A 19572-nucleotide genomic window follows, 5' to 3' on the forward strand; every position below is an offset into this window, starting at 1 on the left:
GAAACTATCAAATATTAAATTGAGGTTACCTACTACACTAAAGATTGTTTTTCTTTGGGTTAACACATCTCAATGGCCAAATAAGAGGATAAAGAACTCCTTGTCATGACAAGAAAGATGGTATATGACATATATTTGCTAAGATTAGCCAGGAATTTTGTGAAAAACAGCCCAAACAGTACCAGCCAGGAAAAGATTTTATGTCTATTGTTTTGGGAGGAAAAAGAAAACTAGAGACAAACTATTAAAAATATTTATAAAAACATTAATGGCTAGTCTACAAGTAACCAGTAGTTCAACTCAGAACCAATAATTTCAGAGTTGGCTTTACAGATGGAGAATATTTAAAATTGCTAAACATTTCTCCATAACAATGCTGAGGTTCTAAGTTTGAATCAGTTTACTTAATTCTGTCATCTGGACTTCAGATGTTGCAATTTATTGCCTGAAAAGCTTGATCACTAGGAAGAGCTGCAACAGAACAAAAGCAGAGAAATTTGGGAGGTGACAAAAAAGAGTGTGAGCCAAGATAAGAATATTTCCTAAAAACCTTTGAAGTGGTCTCATTAGTGAAGTAATATAAGACACCATTGTTGTCAGCACTTAGTACTAGAACCACAAACTCCATTAGCTAAGCTTATCCCCTGAAAACAAGGCTAGTAAGTGAGAAAGGAGCAGATGACATATCTCTGCTAGATAACTATTTCCATTGACACGGTATTTAAACAGTAAATACTGAGATAAATAAAACTCGGGCAGAGCCACTTTTATCAGCAGAGTTATCAGACAACCTTCTCTTGCTAATAACGATCTATGGATCTATAGCTTTCCACTCTTATACACTCATTCTGGTTTTCATGCCCATACTTCTACACAGGATCACAGTGACAATGATTTACTGTATCATCTACTGTTGCTGTATTAAACACTATACCCAAGTTGTTCAGCAGCCCTAGTGTTCACCTTCTGTCAATCAATTGGTAGTACCATATTTATATTCTGATCTCAAGTTGTATAAGTTGAATTTTCTTTTACAAGGTAACTGAGCTTGAAACACACTATTCTGGCTTTGTATGAACAATTTAAACAATTCAAAGTATCATCAGGTAACTAGATCCAAATGACAAACTATTAAAGACACTTAATACTCAAAGTAACATGTTAACACAGTTTAGGGACAATAAGAACCAAATTAAAAATTAATGATGCTGTAGATCTAACGCAATGTATTATATACAAATAACTGAACAGATAAAAGAGTCTGCTCCTCTTAAAGCAGTGTTTTTCAATTTATAGAAAGCATTACAGGCTAGCAGGCAAATTAAAAAAGGAAACCCATGCATTTTCTTGGGAGTTTAAATATATTTTTCTTCCTAATCAGGATGCAATCATGTTGGATGTTTAAAGAAAAACTATAAAATTCAGGTCTAAACATTAAAAAAAATTCTCTACTAGCATTAAAAGCAGCTTCACAACCACAGCCACATTTTAAACAATTTTCAAATACTCTTTCACTGGTCTTAAAAAAGTCTTTTCTGTACTTGTAAGTAATCAGTATACTCTCACTTCATAGAAATATATTCCTATTAAATGTTGGCATAAAATAACTGGAAATATAAAACCTACCAACAACAAAAAAAAACAAAAACAAAAAAACCCAACCCAAACCACAAAACTCTCAGCAGTTAATTAATTTTTCCTATTTCTATGGAAAAAAAAGTCTGGTCCAAATTTTATTTATTATATTACTGGCCATGGTGACCACGACAAAGCAAAGGCAGTAGGTAAATTTAAATAATCCACCTAACAGGTGAAATATAATTCTTCTCCATCACTTTTGACGTAAAAAGAATGATGAGAGAGTCCTTACACAGCCTGAATGACTCAACACTTCAGGGAAAGGCAGCAGCTTAGCTCAGTACAAACCATAAAGAAAAACAAATAATTTGTGGGAAATTTTATGAATTAATGAAAGAGTTTTCAGACAGTATCCACAATCTTTTTTTTAAAAAATATTTACTCTTACAAAACTGAAGTAAACCAGGAACTGAAAAATTCTCAGGTGTTATTACACAGAAATTGTTACAGGGTAGTGCAATTTTAAGACACTTTCAGTCACAGACACCTTCTTTCTTTGATTGCTACTGCTGGGAAATGTGCATTTTTTAGGTTTACATCTGCTAGCTTCTTTTGAGTGTCACAGACCATCATGATGGCTTACTGATACAGATTTAGAATAGACACAGTAATACCAAAGACCAGAGTCCATGTGGGGAGCTAAAAAGTAGAGGGACTGACGATCCACCAGCCCAAGACAGCAACATGCAGACAAAAGACCAGCCTCACAGGATTATTAGAGGCTACTGCGGGTAGTAAAATGGCAGAAAGGATTTCATACAGTGGCACTCATGGAAATTTAGTAAGTCAAACTTGGTCTTTCATTATGTTACTAATCAATAATATCAACTTGTTATTTCTGTTTCATACCACAAACTAATTCTTTGAGGTGCTCTTAAAAGCATTTTGCTTCTGGAAAGCAGAATGAAGTAAAGAATCTGGCCCTGTATTTCACCTGCGTTTGACTCACAAATAAAGAGTGGAGGATGGGCATTTTAAACACATTTTTAAAGATCAGTCTAGACATTTATTCCAGCCATATGACAAAATTTAAACCTCCTAGAAACTTTACATCAACAAATAAAAACTCGAAGGAAAAAAATGTTGATGTGTTCCACCAAATTTAAAGCAAATAATGTGAAAATACACCCAAACACTATGCCTCAAACCTTGGCCAGCTACCACAAAAGCCCTGGAGACAGCTGTTCCCCAGCAGGAGAAGGAATGAAACTATCTCAGTAACTGCCAGTTTGCAAATAATGTAACACAAACATAAAAAACAACAATGATCACTAGGCAATTAATGTGTTCTTTTTTGATAACTTTGTATCAAATAGTCTTTCCACAGTTAAGATGAAGTTACTCTCAAAAACCCTCTTCCCTATGGCAAGGACAAGAACACAATTACATATTCCATACTGCAAGAAGCTCCGCCTTGGGCTACATTGTTTCTTAAACAGAATCAGCAGTGAAATACTGGACAAAAACATCTGCCAACACCAGCACACTCTGGGAGAAAACCCACACAACCCCTAGGACACAGAATTAAGGCATCCAGCAAGAAGAACTGTCATATTAGTAGCAGACCATTTGCCTAACAGTACAAGGACTAACTAATACCACTTATTCAGAGTCACAGAGACTGTCTATCATCTCTTAAAAAGCAAGTCTTCTCTATGATACAACAGACTTCCCTCACAACAAACAAAAATATTAGCCACTTTCCCTACACAACTCTCTCATCACTTGATGTGGGAAAGCAGATAAGGAGGGCATTACAAACTGCTTTAAGTACTTATAATTAACACTAATCTATCTAATCCAAGTATTAGTTTATAATATATATTAAAATATTTAAAATGCATGTTTATGTATTTAATATATATATAAAAATATATAAAAATAAGCAAAACCAGCTTCACACGCTGTGTTCTATTTATCTAAGATACATAGGTAACAACTTTTTAAGACAACACCATCAACAGAAGGGCATTCAGCAACTTGTTAAATCCCTTAAAAAAAGAAACAAGTGCACATGTACTTTGAAAAACGAAAAAACCAACCAAGCAAGCAAACCCATCCACCCACAAACCGTAACAGCAATAACAAAAACACTGCTCCAGAAAGCTATGATTCTCAGAGTGAATGAGAGCATCTGATTTGCTCATTCTAAACTTATGTTATTTTCCTTTCAGGTAGACCGTGTGGAGGTAAAAAGAGACTGCTCCTTCACTGGGGAGCTACTGTGCATCCTAAGGGAAAAGAACACCCCAGAAGCAGCAATACACCAAAGGTCAAAGGATGTGCCCACAAGTAGCTGGGAGTTTTCCTGCAGCTCACTCAGCAAGACTGAAAGATTAGAGGGAAAGAAGCAGGCAGCCTGACCTCAAAGATGAAAGAGTGAACCTCCTCGGGACTAGAGGCAACCGAGAAGAGCATTCTGCAATATAAGACTATTTGATTACTTGAAGCCACTGTTGTAAATACACCAAGAACACAGCCTGAATGTTGTAGAAATTTTTGTATCTGTTTTCTTTTATGCAAGTCCTTTCAATTTCCATACTGTAAAAAAAATACCTGTCTACATTTTATTTTGGTAAAACCTAGCTCCTGGCTGTTTGGTTTTAACTTAAATGACTTCAGACTTCTTTGGGAACCTCACCACACAGAAAGGTCTACACAAATCTACTAGTACTAAAACTCAGCAGACTCCAAGACATTCTGCTTTTGATAACCGCTGTGTCAGTCTAAAGAATACTTTTATTCAACAAGAAAGTTCTTAAGTACAGGGGGAAAAAAAAGAGCATGTGTGATTGCCTGCATCATACAAACTCCTTAGCGTACCACAGTGGTTTCAGACTTTCACAATGGGGCTCACCTCATAACTTCCAGAGGTCTACCCAGCAGACTTTCATTATTCAATGCAAAGGAGTGTGCATTTCTAGTATGGGTTTCACCTCATCCTAAAGTACAGACAGATGTGATAATAAGGCTGTCAAAAATACAGAAACTTGCAAGCTGGGCTTAATGAATTAAAAGTATTGGTGTAGGAAGGAAAGGGAGAAGAAACGGATTAATTCTGGGAGGCAGGGACAAAAACTTCTCACATTAAACATACAATATCATTCAAGGTTCCACTGTGGCAACTGCCTGATGTGATCCTCGCTATATAAACAGAGAAGTCATGTGTACACAAGTTATTTTGTTCCCATAATGGACATCAGTAAGTCTGGCATCAGACTACTTGCTCCTGTTTTGGCAGAGATAGTTTAAAAGGTACATCAGGAATCAATGACCTGAAGTCTAAGAAACCCAAACGGAAATAACTCCTCTGGAGAACAAGTATTTCTAAATTGAGTTAACTATTGAAAGAAACTGTCCAGGGAAGTAACAGCTTCTCTGTCAGTTGACTGTTTAACCGAAGACCTGTCTTTTGGAAAAATCTGCCTCAGCCAAGCATACTTTTATTTCAGCCAAACATACATAACTGTACTCAGCAGAGAAATAATTGGATTAAATGTAATAGCTTATTTTATATAGATAATAACTCTTGATAGAGTAGTCCCTTCTCACTTTAAACTCCATCAATCTGTGAGAAACTGGGTTTTGGAATTGTAGAATATTAAATTACAAAATTTAATGGACTATATTATTTGTCCATATTAATAATAAAATACATATTATTTTTCAACTGTATTTTAAATAGTGTTTATATTCTTTCCAAAGAACAGAAAATTATATTTTTTTTCTTTTATTACAATATTATTCTTGATGCTTTACTACTGATGTTCACACATGCAGATCTCAGCTTTTTGGGGGAAAGAGATACTTGTTTAAGGTGGTAATTCAGTTAATTCAACTATTTTCTTATGACTGTTTACTAAAGAGACACAAATTGCCATTGCAATTCTGTTAGAAACAGAGTTATAAATATACTAGGCTTACAGACAGATTTTACTGAATTTTTAACAGTGCCAGGATTAATTTTGTTCAGTATGAACAAAACCCATACAGAATGTTTTAGTGTAACATAAAAGGTACTTCAACAATGGGGGGCCAGAAGATCAACCAACAACAAATGAAAATACAATCCCAATACATCTTTGAATGACCTGACAGTGTAATTAAAGGTCATTTCTATCTGAAATACTCTGTTAAAATTCTGATTACAAAAAGTAGTGACTTTTCCAAATGAAAATTAGTCCTGAAACTAAGATATTATCCAATTTTAAAGTAATCCAAATTATAAAATAGCCCATTGATAAATGTAACTTGATTTTTTAATGCTTTTGTTATATGTACAAATATGCACATATATAGATGGATGCAATTGAAAAGCAGCAACTAGCATCCAGTACCCAGGTCTTCTGATTAAAAAAAAAATTAAAATGTATCAAGTCAAAGGGTGATACTCTAAGCTGTAGTGTCATAAGTTGGTTATAAACTTTATGTCCCATGAAACACAAGTAATACTTCTATATCCATGTTTCAGGCAAGATATTTTAGCCCACATACCAGTAATTTATCCCAAGAGATTTATTTTTAAGCAGTATATCAGTAGTTTACTTAAATCAATACACAATCCTTAGAACATATATGCATAATCAACTAATACATGTACCTTTCCTGATGACCCAAATCAGACAGAAATTCATCAATGCGTCTTTGCAGTTCACTTCCTTCTAGATTTTTCAACTTCTTCAATTCACTCTGGAGGAAAAACCAAAGTTCCTTAGCACCATTTTCAATCCTCCTTCTCAGTATTTCATGGTCTTTTCCAAGGCCTCCTATTAAAAAGCAACAACAACAAAAAAAAACAACACCAGAAAAGCATAATCACTTGTAGCTGGATTATTGTTAAGAAACCAATGTATTTGTGATATGGAATACTAAAACTTGTTTAGAAGGAAAAGAAAAACTTATCTACCAACCATCTCCTGTCCGCTTCTTATAGTTCTCTATCTGTTCTTTGGCCTTTAAAAGTTGCTCCTCTAAAGCATGTACCTTTCCTGCAGCTGGTCCTTGATCAATGGGACCATCTGGTATCCTAGGAAATAGAAAATAAAGAAATTACATGACTTAGAAATATATTGGTTATTTGATAAATTACTTGCATTAACAGCTCAGTTCTCCTCTCATATTTGTTCTACACTGCTTTGCTGATAGGCTTTCTTGGCAATTTTTAAAAAACAGAAGATATTAAACATATTAACATAAATATAGATTTTTGAAAGGCAATTCCATAGAAGAAAAACATTGCATAACACAGTTACAGCACACAGACTCAACCTGGTGCTAAACTGTGCTGTTTACAAGACTTCCACTCATTGACAAGATCAATCCTAGGCTCTACTTGTGAAAATAGTATTTGCAGCAGCTTAACTGAGACCACTTGATGGGCCGACTGGCACACAAGCAAAGCCTAATTGAAGGATGTTCCTTCACAAAACTCAAGTTCTAGCTACTTTTTATATTCACACATGAAATACATTCTGGTCTTGAATGCTGGCCATATATTCTTAGAGAAGCAGAGGTCCAGCACTGGAACTCCACTTTCAAGTTAAATCTTCCTACATATTGGCACAAGATGATTTCACTGTATTTACTGGACTCGGAACAAAATCTTGGCTTCTTAAATATACAATCATGATTTTTTTTATGACAACTCTAGTATTCTAAACTGTTGATCACCTTAAACAACACCAGCAACTATAACAACTGTGTGAGCACAGGAGAAGTATGGAAACACCTATCCAGAAATCTATGAGCCATAAATCAGCCCTGAAGCTATTACTGAGGTTTGCTCATAATCTCAGCTTGAAACCACATACTAATACACTGAAAACATTGAAGTACAGAAATAAGAGGCTATCTTCTATTTGCCTCACTAAGTAAAAATCAATGCAGTGAAAATAAAACCCCCTTTCATATCTAGAGAAATGATACTTCTGGTGGATCCAAGGATTAAAAATTATTCCACATTTTATTAAGACTTTTATAACACCTGGCCCTGAAATGGAAAAGAGGAAGCACATGTGTAAGGAAAAGTCTTATGGACTGTAAAGAATACAGAATTCTTTCAGACCATGAAGACGATTCTTCATTCATAATGGAATGTGAGCATAAAAAGAAAGGAATATTCTCTCCACACACATACACATGGAGATTCAAGGCACCATACAGGAAGACTCCTTGCCAGACATCTAGCATAAAGTACTGGTCAGAAGCAGTATCTTCACCCTAAAGATGAAATGACAGCATTCTAAAGATGCTACTGAGATGTCTTTAATGTCTCTCAGATCTGGATAATTAAATACCAATAAAAACTTATGAACTGATGAAATTTCCATTTGAAGAGACTAAATACCTAGTATGAGCATCAGAAAGGTATATAACAGGAAGCATAGAATTTAAGCCCCTTTTTTCAGAGGTGGGTGGGAGAGCTGGAAAAGGAAGCTACCTAGCCTGACAGAAATTTAGTAAAAAATCCTGCATTCTTAAAGCTCTCTATTGAAAGCAAATTAGAAATAATTAAATTATTACAAAACTACTGTGTTTTAAAACTACCATGGTAAATAAAAAAGAATTAACAGTAATTGCTCATATAATCTTTTCTTTTATACACTGAGGAACAAGCACAACGAAACTGAGGAAAATATTTTAATCTTAAACACGTGCACTCCATAAATACATTCCCTCTGTATGAACAATCCATTTATGAATTTGCTTCTGCAACAAACGCACAGTATGATATCAAACTGAGACATGGTACTGTATTGCCATGTACAAGAAAGTACCAATAAAACTTTAAAAATCATATTAAAACACATCTAAGCACTTGCATGAGTTTAAAACCACAAGGTTGAAATATATTCGTGATTTGCCAACTTGGTATCTCAATTTCAGTTGTGACAGGACAACTAAACACAAAATTATCAGGAAAATGGAATGGCTTATCTTGTATAAGTCACATTGCTTAAAGGTAGAATTTGTGAATAATAATAAGGTAAAAGGATACAAAAAAATTACCATAAGAAATCTTCAGCCAGCACAGACATCCTCTGAACATAAGGAAAGTCTGTTAAAGTAGCAATTACAGAATTCTACAGAAGCATGGGTGTGGATGATATGAAAGACAATATTTCTGACCATTTGATATGATTAAGTTTTTTAAAAAAGAAAAGTACATCCCATTTAACATTCAACATACTTTGGAATAACATACTTAGATAAAAGGAGCTAGGATGGGGGTGGAAGGCATTCTCCTCATCTAGTTGTTTGGACTTCCAAAAATTATATAAATTTAGGATAAAACTAATATAACTTATTCTTTTTGCAGTTTTGTCTCTACATCTGTTAACTCATCAGATATGGAATTGCTGTCTTCCTCACTTTCATCCAGTCTCAAAATTAAGGAAAAGGTTCTTTTCTGAAACCAGCACAGCTTGCTTGTTACTGCCCTCTATATCATCTGAGTTGGAGATAAGGCAATATTTGAGGGAAAAGTGTCTGAATTAAAATCCTTATCTGTACTCATGACATCCATCTATCTAGATAACTTCTAGTGCAGAATATCCTAGGAAAAATGCACTGTTATGAGTAAGAATTCCTGTTGAAAAACATATACGTAAGTTTTCAAACCAAATTAAGTCCTGAAAACTGACCTGCTCCTTAAAATTTGAGAAGTGAGTTTAAAGTAAGTTCATCTAAGCTATGATGATTCTAATGAACAATAAAAGAACATGTCAGTAAGCATCTAGCACAGAATATCCTTCACTTATTGCTATGAAAACATTGTAAATTAAGTTATAAATACAAAATAAACAAAATCATAATCCACTTACAGGGGCAGCCATGATAATAGACCAAACAGTGGTTTTGTTTGAATTAATTTTCTTACTATTTACAAGACATGATTTTTGCATGCTGTTTACTACCATTTTATAGTAAATATAAATCATATTTTCCATAATGAATTCACATCAAATAAAGATAATACTGTGTAATTTTAAACATCAAAAAGATTATGTTGTAGGGATAATCTGTTTCTGCTTTGTCCCTTGTTTAGTAAAACATCTACACTTGAAGACAGAAAAAAGAATTCTGTGTACATCAGCCATGACACTGAGGCCACTTTCTCATCACCTTCAGGTAACAGATGGGCAATGGCAAAGTAGCGATCTCTAATCTCATTCTCTGAAGGCAAAAAGAAACACTCAAAAATTAATTGTAGTGACATTCAGTTTAGCTGGAAGAATTGCCATTCTGTGTAAAATAATTGTAAAAAAAATTAGAACAAGAAATAAATTATAAAACCCATTCTGTATTTAAAAGGTTACACTAATTTATCAGCAAAAGGAAAAATGTAAGATTTTACAAGTTCACACTCATGTATTTTCTCATTCCTTCATTAATGTCTCCCTGAGTTCCTTGTATGGGGCTGGAAGGTTTACAATTGACTAAAGACACATTATGACTAACTTTTGTTTCACATTTTTTTTCCCCCAAGAAGAAAATCATGTTTAATTATTAATGACCACTAACACACACACAAAAAGAATGTAAGTTGTCACTTCACCCTTCTAAAATAAAACCTCCTAAGTAAATAAAACTGAAAGAAAACACTGCATAAAAATGTCACTCACAAATAAAGAGCAAGCAGCATCACAAACTAAAATAAATCAGCACAGCCCTGATCAGTCCTGATTTATATCCACTGAAAATGTGTCCCTTCCCTTTAATTTGAGAACTGCACAAAAACCAGTAAGAGCAGAGATGCAGACCATATAGTTTTATAGTTCCTCCCTCACTCATTGGCCTGTGCAGTACCCTCAGCTTAAAACTTAAGACATGTCAAGTATTATTTTAAAGTACAGTTTTCTATTATATGTATTTAAATTTTTATCAACCCAAAGCTATTCTTGTATCAAACTCCCTTTCTGTGCTTACTACAGGCTTACTGGGCCCAGCAACTACCCACAGTAATTGATAGAAGTACTTCAATAGATTTGCTTATGGTTAATTGATCCAGAGTTTGGAATCTATACCAGCCTCAGCACCAACTACATTAAAGCAATTATAGCGCTCTTCCAAAATTAAAATCTTACCTCTTCTTTCTGAAGCTACACACAGAACAATGAGAATAATGTCTACAAATACTGGTGCTTGGGTTTATTGGATTACATTTTGCCCTTTTCCATTCCTGTTCTAACGCATGCTCCTATTCAGATTAAAAAACAGGTTATTGTATTTATTAGAAGAATTGCAGGTTCTACAAAACGTAATATTTAATAGACTCTATGATGAAAATATATATGGGATGTGATGTATTACTAATATGAACACAATATGAATGCATTTAACAAGATTCTCTTTTCCTGAAGAGAACTCTGAAACCACTGTTTCCTATACTGCCAGGCTTATCTTCCAGGAGATGATACCACTAATATACCATAAATGATAAAAATTTGACTATCAACCAGCAGGACACAAAGAAGCACATGAATACTATGAACCATTCATGTATTGCAAAAAAGGAAGTCTAGGACACAGATGAAGGCATACACACAACTTGTCCAGTTTCCATTTAAGAAAATCAGACATTATGAGAGTAGTAATTTTAAGCCCTCCTCCTCCTCCTAAAAGCCTTGTATCATCTAGATGCAACAGTGACAGCCCGTAGCAGTCATATCATAATCCTGATAGTAAACAAAACTTTCTGGTAAAACAACATTACAGGCAAACAATGAAACATTATGTAATACTCCGATTCGATTATTACTCCCTATTGAGTTTCCCCTAAATAACTAAAAAAATTGCAGTAAAGATTTCCCTTTTTGCTGCGAGACCTGTGACATCTGTAATAAGTTTACTTAAAAGGGCTCTTCCAATCCTACTGGATACAGAATAGTAAAATAACAATCTATATAAAAAATCAGTTATATTACAATTTTGCACCAATGGGATCTAGGCCACTTCCACAATCAACCCAGATTCGCTCACACAAAATTTTTAATAAGCATGTAAGGACTATGGTAACTCTCCAAATCTCATTATACCACAATATTCATGCACATAATTTCTAAAACTCAGGCAATAAAAAACACCTTTAATTTCGTTAGTCTTCTGCATCATTAATATACCTCTGTGCCTCTTTACAGCCCACAAGTAAGGTTTTTACAAAGCATCATATTGGCAAAAGAAAAACTACAGTAGCTTCTCACCTAAGGCTTCCCAAATGCACTGTAAAAACTAAGTGGTGCCTGAAGTCATTTCAAGTCATCAGAAGTGCACCACAAAAGTGTACTCAGCTCCTAAAGGAATATTTCTATTTCAGGCAATTTTCAAAAATATGTGACTGTTCCAACTTGCACTGTTGTGAAGGTACATATATTAAAAAAAAACATATCTCAAAATAACCTCACCAAAATCCTTACAAAAATACGAACTATTCTTAACCAATATGGGTAAAAAATTACAAATATTTAAAAGAAAAAAAAAATAAGAAGAACATGAGGTAGTTCTTGAAATCAAACAAATGCTGGGGGTGGGGGAAATCAAAACCAAAACACCACTACAGACCTCTTTACTGCCCTGAAACCTTAATTCTACTTCTCATGCATCTTGTGTGAAAAGAAGCAACCAGGACAAAAAGAATTACAAGATCAAATATGATTTAAGTATCATACAACAAGAAAGGGCGAAGCAAGATTTTATAAAGCTTTGTCACAGATAGGACATTTTTCAGTTTTTGAATGCTTGACTTTGCATGCACATAGGCATATTTCATAAGGCATGGTTTTGGGTTTTTTGTTGTTTCTGTTCCCTTTGGGGACGCGGAGCCGCTATATAAATTGGCAACCAAAGAGCATTCAAAGCTAGGAGTGGAAAGATCACTTCTTGTCATTGTACATTGGCATTCATGGACACCTGGACGAAACTAAGCAGAGCCCAGATCCTATTTTCAAACATTCCCAGAGGCCTGACACTTTTATAAGGTGAGAAGGAAGTCAGAGAAGTCACGAGAATCCGTTATAATGGGAAATGCTAGGCAATTGAAATGTATTTTACCATATTAACTCAGGTCCCAAGGTAATTAAAGATGAAATACCAATTTTCTTTAACTTCAAAATGGAATTTGTTACAACTTTATTCATCTACTCAATTCTTGTAATCATACCTGGTTTTTGTCCCTTTGTCCCTGCCCTAACTAGCTATTATTAATGGCACAGGTAGATACTATGTTAATATTCTACCATTTACAAAGCTCCTTTGCCCACTCAAATAAATTCTGTTAACTTGGAGCTTTCTACCATCCAAAAGTTTTATCAATTATGTCAAAATACTTTAATTAGCAGAGTTAATCAGATGCCTGTTTACTGTTACAATTTTCCAAGTAGGAACTCTGGTCTTTTTTAAACTCTTCCCAAACTAACTGTAAGTTAGTTACTGAAATATGCTTAAATTCGTGCATTAGCTTAACCCTTTCACATACCATAATATATTCTATAGCTTTACCACAACAAGTCTGCTGCTTTTCTGTTGAAATAAAAAACCAAACACTCTAGTTCTCTAGAAATAAAATCTCAGTGGAGAAGGGCAGCAAAAACAACTTTTTACCTTAGTGTAACAAAACCCAACTTGGCAATAGGGTTTATCTTTACGAGCTAAACCTGACATAAAGACTGTAGTCTTAGCCACTCAAATTTCACAGCCAGTATCAGTAATTAGAGTTTTCAGTATAAAAAGCAAAAACTCTAGCAATTCAATAATATTCAGATAATAGTTCCAGCCTTTCTGCCTTTGATCAGTAAAGCCTAAAATAAATTATGTCTTCACTTTAAGATGTTAACTGGAGCAAAAGTAATCTTTTCTGTCTAATTCTAATTAAATTTCTGAAGTTAAAACACTCTTAACTTTTATGCTTCTTTAATGTATATTCATAGAAGCAGTGATTTCTTCCAGGACACAGATACTGAAACCATGGACTATTGGCTAATGCCTCATTTTAGATAGCCATATTGTTATACAACTCTGAATGGGACAATTTTAAAGCTGACAGTTATTTTTAACACCCCTTTTTCCACCTGGCAAACAAAGAAATGACATACAGAAATTCTATCTCACATTTATCATTTAATACTTTAAATGATGCAGGTTGACAAGGATATTTCTCAAACCTATGTGTGAAGCCTCTATAAAGTATCATGGATTTTGCTCAATAAAAATAATGAAAACGTTCTGCATTGCAATACAGCACTTCCCTCAAAGTCTAGGACCTCACTAATCTCAGCTCACTTTCAGCAAAACAACTATGCCTGAATATCTTCCAGTCCCAAGCTGGCTCATTTCTGGCCAGCACCGACTACTGAACCTGGAGCTGTGCTGCTGTTAAAATTGGCATTTAAAGTCATTTATATAGGCATTTAATCATTAATAAAGGCATTTCAGGCTTTCTCATGCAAGAGTTTCAGATTCTCCTGTGGTTACATACATTCGTCTGTGGTGACATACAAGACTTCGAAGAAAAGTCTCAGAAATATTTTTAAGCAACGTATTCACAAAAAAGAAGCTACCCTCAAAAAAAAGTACCCTCATCAGTAAAATCAAGAATGTTTACTCTCTTCTAATCACTGTGTACTTTGAAGTGGTTACATTTCAATGACTGTGCAATATATCACATTACCATTTATTCAAGTCAGCCAAACATGGGGGCTGAAAGCATGGAGGGCAGTAATCTCTACATTAAAGGCCAACTATTTCCCCCTCTAAGGCAACAAACCCTAAGGTTGACTATTATTGTCTAAAATTAAGGAATTTAAAGATATTGTATTCATTCAAATATAGGATCTTGCTTAAGTTTCTTCATAGCAGCATATGCTACATTACACCATTCTGTCAACAAAAACATATTAAGCTTTTTCCCAGTGCAGTTGCTATCACGTATTAATAAATTGAGCTCAGAAAACTACAGCCCACTCAGCAATTAATGGCCACACTGCTCAAGGTGAAGATTATTTATATGTCATGTAGAGGGCACTTGGGTCAGCAGCATTTCTCCACCTCTGTGCAGCATCACATGAATGCTGAGGTACTTCTTCAGGGCTGACACGTTCAAAACTAAGGTATTTGTTCTAAAAAGCCTCACCAGCGCACAGCCATACCTACAGTGCATTCCAGAAACAAGGAATGGAGTTCAGTGAAAAGAAATTTCAGGCAGGGTAGCCAGCCTACCAGATCAAATACCCCTGGCTATGCATGAAAGAGAGAGCATGCACCAGAATAAACAACACAACAGGGTTAAGAGGAAAAGTATTAATTTCACTGCTACAGCATCCATATGTGTGATTTCATTTCAATGAAGGGAAGAAACAAACTCACTTAAAGATAAGGCAACCAGAGCAGGACTAGAACCATAAAACATCCTAATAAGGTAAACAGATTTCTGCAATTCCATCATTCTTCCTATGATTTATGAAGAAAAATAGCAAGATAGAAGATCCAAACCGGCATCTTCTCCTAAAGCATATTAAAAGGCAAGTCCAAAATCAGTGTACCCCTGCCAAGCAAGAACCACCCAAGAAACATGATGAAGTCTCAGCTGCCAGTGCCCCTCACTCTCCATGTTCTACACAGGAGATCCTGTCCAGTCTACTGGTACACACACATCCTGGTGCTTGTGAGCATGTAGTTGTGAAAGAGACCGTAAATGAATTTATCTCACTTAAGAGCTTTTTGACCAATAATCATCACCACACATTACTGTAAAATCTTGTATTGAGTTTTGCTCATCTCTAGCTTCCTACAACATATGAAGCCTCTGTACTTGTCCCCATGATCCATCAGGACTTTTAGGTCGCACGTGGTGATGTCCACATACTTAGGTCCAATCTAACTCTGGCATGTACCCTGCCTAAAAAGCTCTCCTTTCCAAGTTCTTAGGAAAGACCAGAAGTATATGTCTGTCTGAAAATACTCATACTCATAAAACTGGATATACCACATAATTGTACCCATCTATAACAATACAAATAATTATAAGAAGGGAGATGTTCCTACTACTTTACAATTATTGTTTCAAGTTTAGCAGCAAGACAAGGAAAAATATAGTTAAAAGAATTCATATGATGCAGCAGTCTACTGCACCTCATCTTCAGCAAGTCCACATTTATCTTCAACAAGCTGTACAAATGTTTTTAGCACCTTTAAAACAAGTTTTTCCAGCTACTGCATGCAGAAGTGTGGAAAAGTCACTAGCTGTTCTAATTGGTTTGAACATCATAATTGCACATGTTTGAAGCTGGCCTTGAGAAGTTAATCACCTACAGAACTCTGTTATTGTGACACAGTAACGCTTGGACACCATTAAATAATGACTGTTAAATAATAACTATATTAGACCAAAACTAGATGTACATTATTTGTTTAAAGGTTTTGCAATGTATTTTCAGTTACTTATAGCACCGATTAAAACACGTATCTGTACTTTTAAATATTAAACATGATTTTACAAAAAAAACCCACAAGCAGCCCTTTCAATTTAATTTCTGGTATTTCATATTTCAACCATTTTCTGAAAAGTTTTAATTACTTTTAGATCCTACCTGAGAGATTCTGCCATCCTCCTTAAGTCTTCATTTTGCTGCTTTAAACGTTCAAGTTTAGCAAGTATCTTGGATAATTCACGACTAGAGTGATCTGGGTGCTCACTGTCTCGTACCAGGTGTCCACCAATATAAAAGAGTAAAGTTCCCCAAGCAAAGAGGATAAGCATAATCCAACGCCAGGAACCAGTCCATGGCCGCATTTTCAGAAGTTCAATTCACTCCAGAACTACTTCTGCTCACAAAATAACAAACATTTTAAGTCCTTAGCCTGTACAAGAGCAGACAATTTCAGTTCCTCTGCTTCACCACATTGTACCAGAGAAAAATTATTCGCAATATTTATCTTACTGCAACTCCTTAGAGAAGATCCTTATGGGGCTGTACATAGATAGCATTAATACTGCATCATTCTTCATTTATATTCTGTGAAAAGAATAAAAAAAATCTGAAATTATAATTCTGATACATAAAAATATATTAGATTGCAATTAAGCTAAATGTATTGTCATTAACATTCAAGAATGATGATAGACAACTTTACTACTTTCTGTCAAGGAGAAAAAGAGAAAAGCTTTTAACTTCCCACAAAAAATATGCTGAGTCCAAGTATGAACCACTAAGGAATATGCAATTAATTTTGGTTTTGAAATGGCCGGTTTTTTGTAAGAGAAATATTTACTAAGTCATGTGTCATTTCGCACATTAAAATAGTTCAAAAATCATTCTGTGCTAAACTTAGTCTCCTTTAGTACCAACAAAGAGCTTCTATTCAAACACAAATTCACCTTTTTTTCCACTTTTATGAACTCTCTTCTCCATTGCTATCATGACTCCCACACTGTAACAGAAGTTACAGCCATTCTAATAACGTATCCTACTATTTGCAAGTAGATTGGCCTAGTAGCAGCTGTAATACCAATTAAGCAACTTCCAAGCACTGCAAAAAGTTTAAGCAATAATTTTTAAACAAACAACCCATTGCGTATCTTACTCTTAAATCTATAGTAGCCTCTAAAATGCCCACCTAAAATTAAACCCAAAACTTTATGTCTTGATTAAAATTGCAAGACATCACAACTTCTCTCTTTACCCTTCCACTGTACTTGTTAAAACAGACAGGAACACTGAACATTTAAGAGGGATTTCAAGTAGAATTTATTTGGCACTGCTATGCTCACACATTTGAAAACCAGGCATGACTTTAGAAACCTGGCTTTTAGAAACATTTTTCTTCTGCTTTAAAAACTATCAAACCCATTTGGAAAAAAATGGTCTGAAGGTATTATTTTCTCTCATCTAAGAACACCACAGCATTTTAAAAAATGCAAACTCACCTCAACTCCTTTTCTACTTGTCAAAACATCATTCAATGAATGTTAAGAGTCTCCTCATTCTATCTAGAACACACTTCAAAATTTAACTGATCAGCACATCCAAAATCTGAAGTACTTCTCACCTCTTTTCCTCTTTCTTTGCAATATAACATTTCTACCTTCTGTAAAAGGCACATATTTGCTCTTTATACTCAATTTCCAAAATAACCTATTTTCAATTCTCAACTCTGTAAAATCCACCATATTTCCTCTGAGATGCTATCCATACCCACCTCCTCCCAAGTCATTCTTCTCTGGTTAATGTTTCTTTCACTTTCTTTTTTATTTCATTTGGGTTTTTTATTCTCTTCCAACTCATTTCAAGACTTGCCAACTTGCAAGAACTCACCCAGTCACAGAGATATGCCTGGAGCACACACTTCCAGTTACAAAAAATCTAAAACACTATTAAAAATGCTGAAAAATTTCTCTAGTTATCTTGCAGAAGTGGTTTTGTTTGCATATTTTTGAAAGAGGCAGAAAAATTCCACTTAAGACTAGTAAGATGATACACAAGATAATTTATTTGTAAACTGAGTATTACTAATGAAATGGAAAACATTTGTAGTACCTCTCTTGGGCTTTTCCATCGAATGTATCTGTGTCAAGGTGTTATAAGCAGATCAGTTTTCTTTTTTAACGTAATCCCACACTAGGAGCATGTCATTTTCTACAGATTTCTAAGAAAGCTTTATGTAGCTTTGCTTTAGCTTCAAAAAAGTTTGGGACTGCCTTCAAGAAAATAGTGGTTTCTTCAACAATCTTTACAGATCACAGCACAAATAAAAAGAACCCACATTATATGAAACAGAATAAGCCATGCACAACCCACAAGTGATTGGGGCTATATGCAAACCAAGCCTGGTTACTTGCAGGAGTGATTAATATAAAACCCCAATGGACTGACATTTAAGTGGGAAAGTGTATTCTTAAATCTATACTACCAATCACCCACAAAATGGTTGATTGTGGCTGCAACAGGGTAAGTGAAATCACAAAGTCTGTGAAGGCAAGGAAAGAAAAAATAATAGGGGACTTCAAATATTCCTCTGCTGATTGGGTAAGTATTATGCTGGGAATTGTGATGAGAATAAATAGATGCTACAGACACAAAATTACTGCTTAATCAATCACAAGCAGTTTGTAGAACTTAGATCAAAAAGTTTCCACTGGAGGACTACTTCCTAACGGTCTGCATAATATAATCAGATATCATCTCCTTTTAGGAGCAACAAAGTAAAATATTCACTACAGCTGTGATTAATTTCAAGAAGAGAAAGTATTTTAAAAAAGAAGTGTATTCCATGCCACCTGGAAAGATATCATGGCCTTAACTAAAACAGTAGGTAAAGGTGACTATTATAATGAGCAAAGAAAGTATCCTTTTTAAAAGTTACAAGCATGACCAAATGATTAAAGACATAAAAAGTAATACTGAACCTTTCATCCAAAGCACATGGCTTACTAGGGTCTCCAAGGTCAACAAACAATGCAAGTATATAAGAACTGTTTAGAGTACTTTGCAAGGAAAATACTGCCTTTCTTTTTTTCAATCCTTTTTTTCATAACACAGGAGCTTAAGCAGATTCACAAATCAGGTATCTCCTTTGTAAGAGGATGCATTGGTCTGTCTCAAACAATAGTGTTAGTCAGGCTACCAAACACATCCACAAAATTAATACAGCAAGTCGTCAGGAACACATGGTATTCTTCCAACAGTTCTAAAGAAGTTAAAGGATGCAATAGTTTAATAATTAACCTCTCAATTATAATCACTTTGTACCAAAGGAATGGAAAATGAAAACAGTAAACTGAATTCTTCGTAAGGGCTACAGCAGACATCCCAACAACTACAGGCCAGGGAAACTGGTAGAAATAACAGGAAATAAAACTGCAGATGTAAGGATGAATGTAACCAAAGTAAAAAAGTACTAAGACAGCTTTTGGAAAAAGAAATTGTGCTTCATAAATTTATT

The 19572-nt window shown here is 34.7% G+C and overlaps 1 protein-coding gene across 10 annotated transcripts in view; it reads right to left on the bottom strand.

Annotated features, from left to right (window-relative positions):
• The window catches only part of FUT8 (fucosyltransferase 8), a 187432-nt gene that overhangs the window by 46513 nt on the left and 121347 nt on the right, over positions 1–19572 (bottom strand). For 5 of the 10 annotated variants that reach the window (XM_056346062.1, XM_056346058.1, XM_056346059.1 and 2 more), the window contains 3 exons: positions 16221–16646; positions 6549–6664; positions 6239–6404 (listed from right to left, as the gene is read on the bottom strand). In XM_056346062.1, coding sequence (XP_056202037.1) covers positions 6239–6404; positions 6549–6664; positions 16221–16423 — 485 coding nt within the window. In that variant the 5' untranslated portion in view covers positions 16424–16646. Of the gene's footprint in view, positions 1–6238; positions 6405–6548; positions 6665–16220; positions 16647–17829; positions 17964–19572 lie in introns of those variants that run through there. The other 5 variants (XM_056346064.1, XM_056346065.1, XM_056346067.1 and 2 more) reach the window with 3 other exon arrangements.

Source organism: Falco biarmicus, chromosome 7, assembly GCF_023638135.1.
Source record: "Falco biarmicus isolate bFalBia1 chromosome 7, bFalBia1.pri, whole genome shotgun sequence".
NCBI lineage: Eukaryota > Metazoa > Chordata > Aves > Falconiformes > Falconidae > Falco > Falco biarmicus.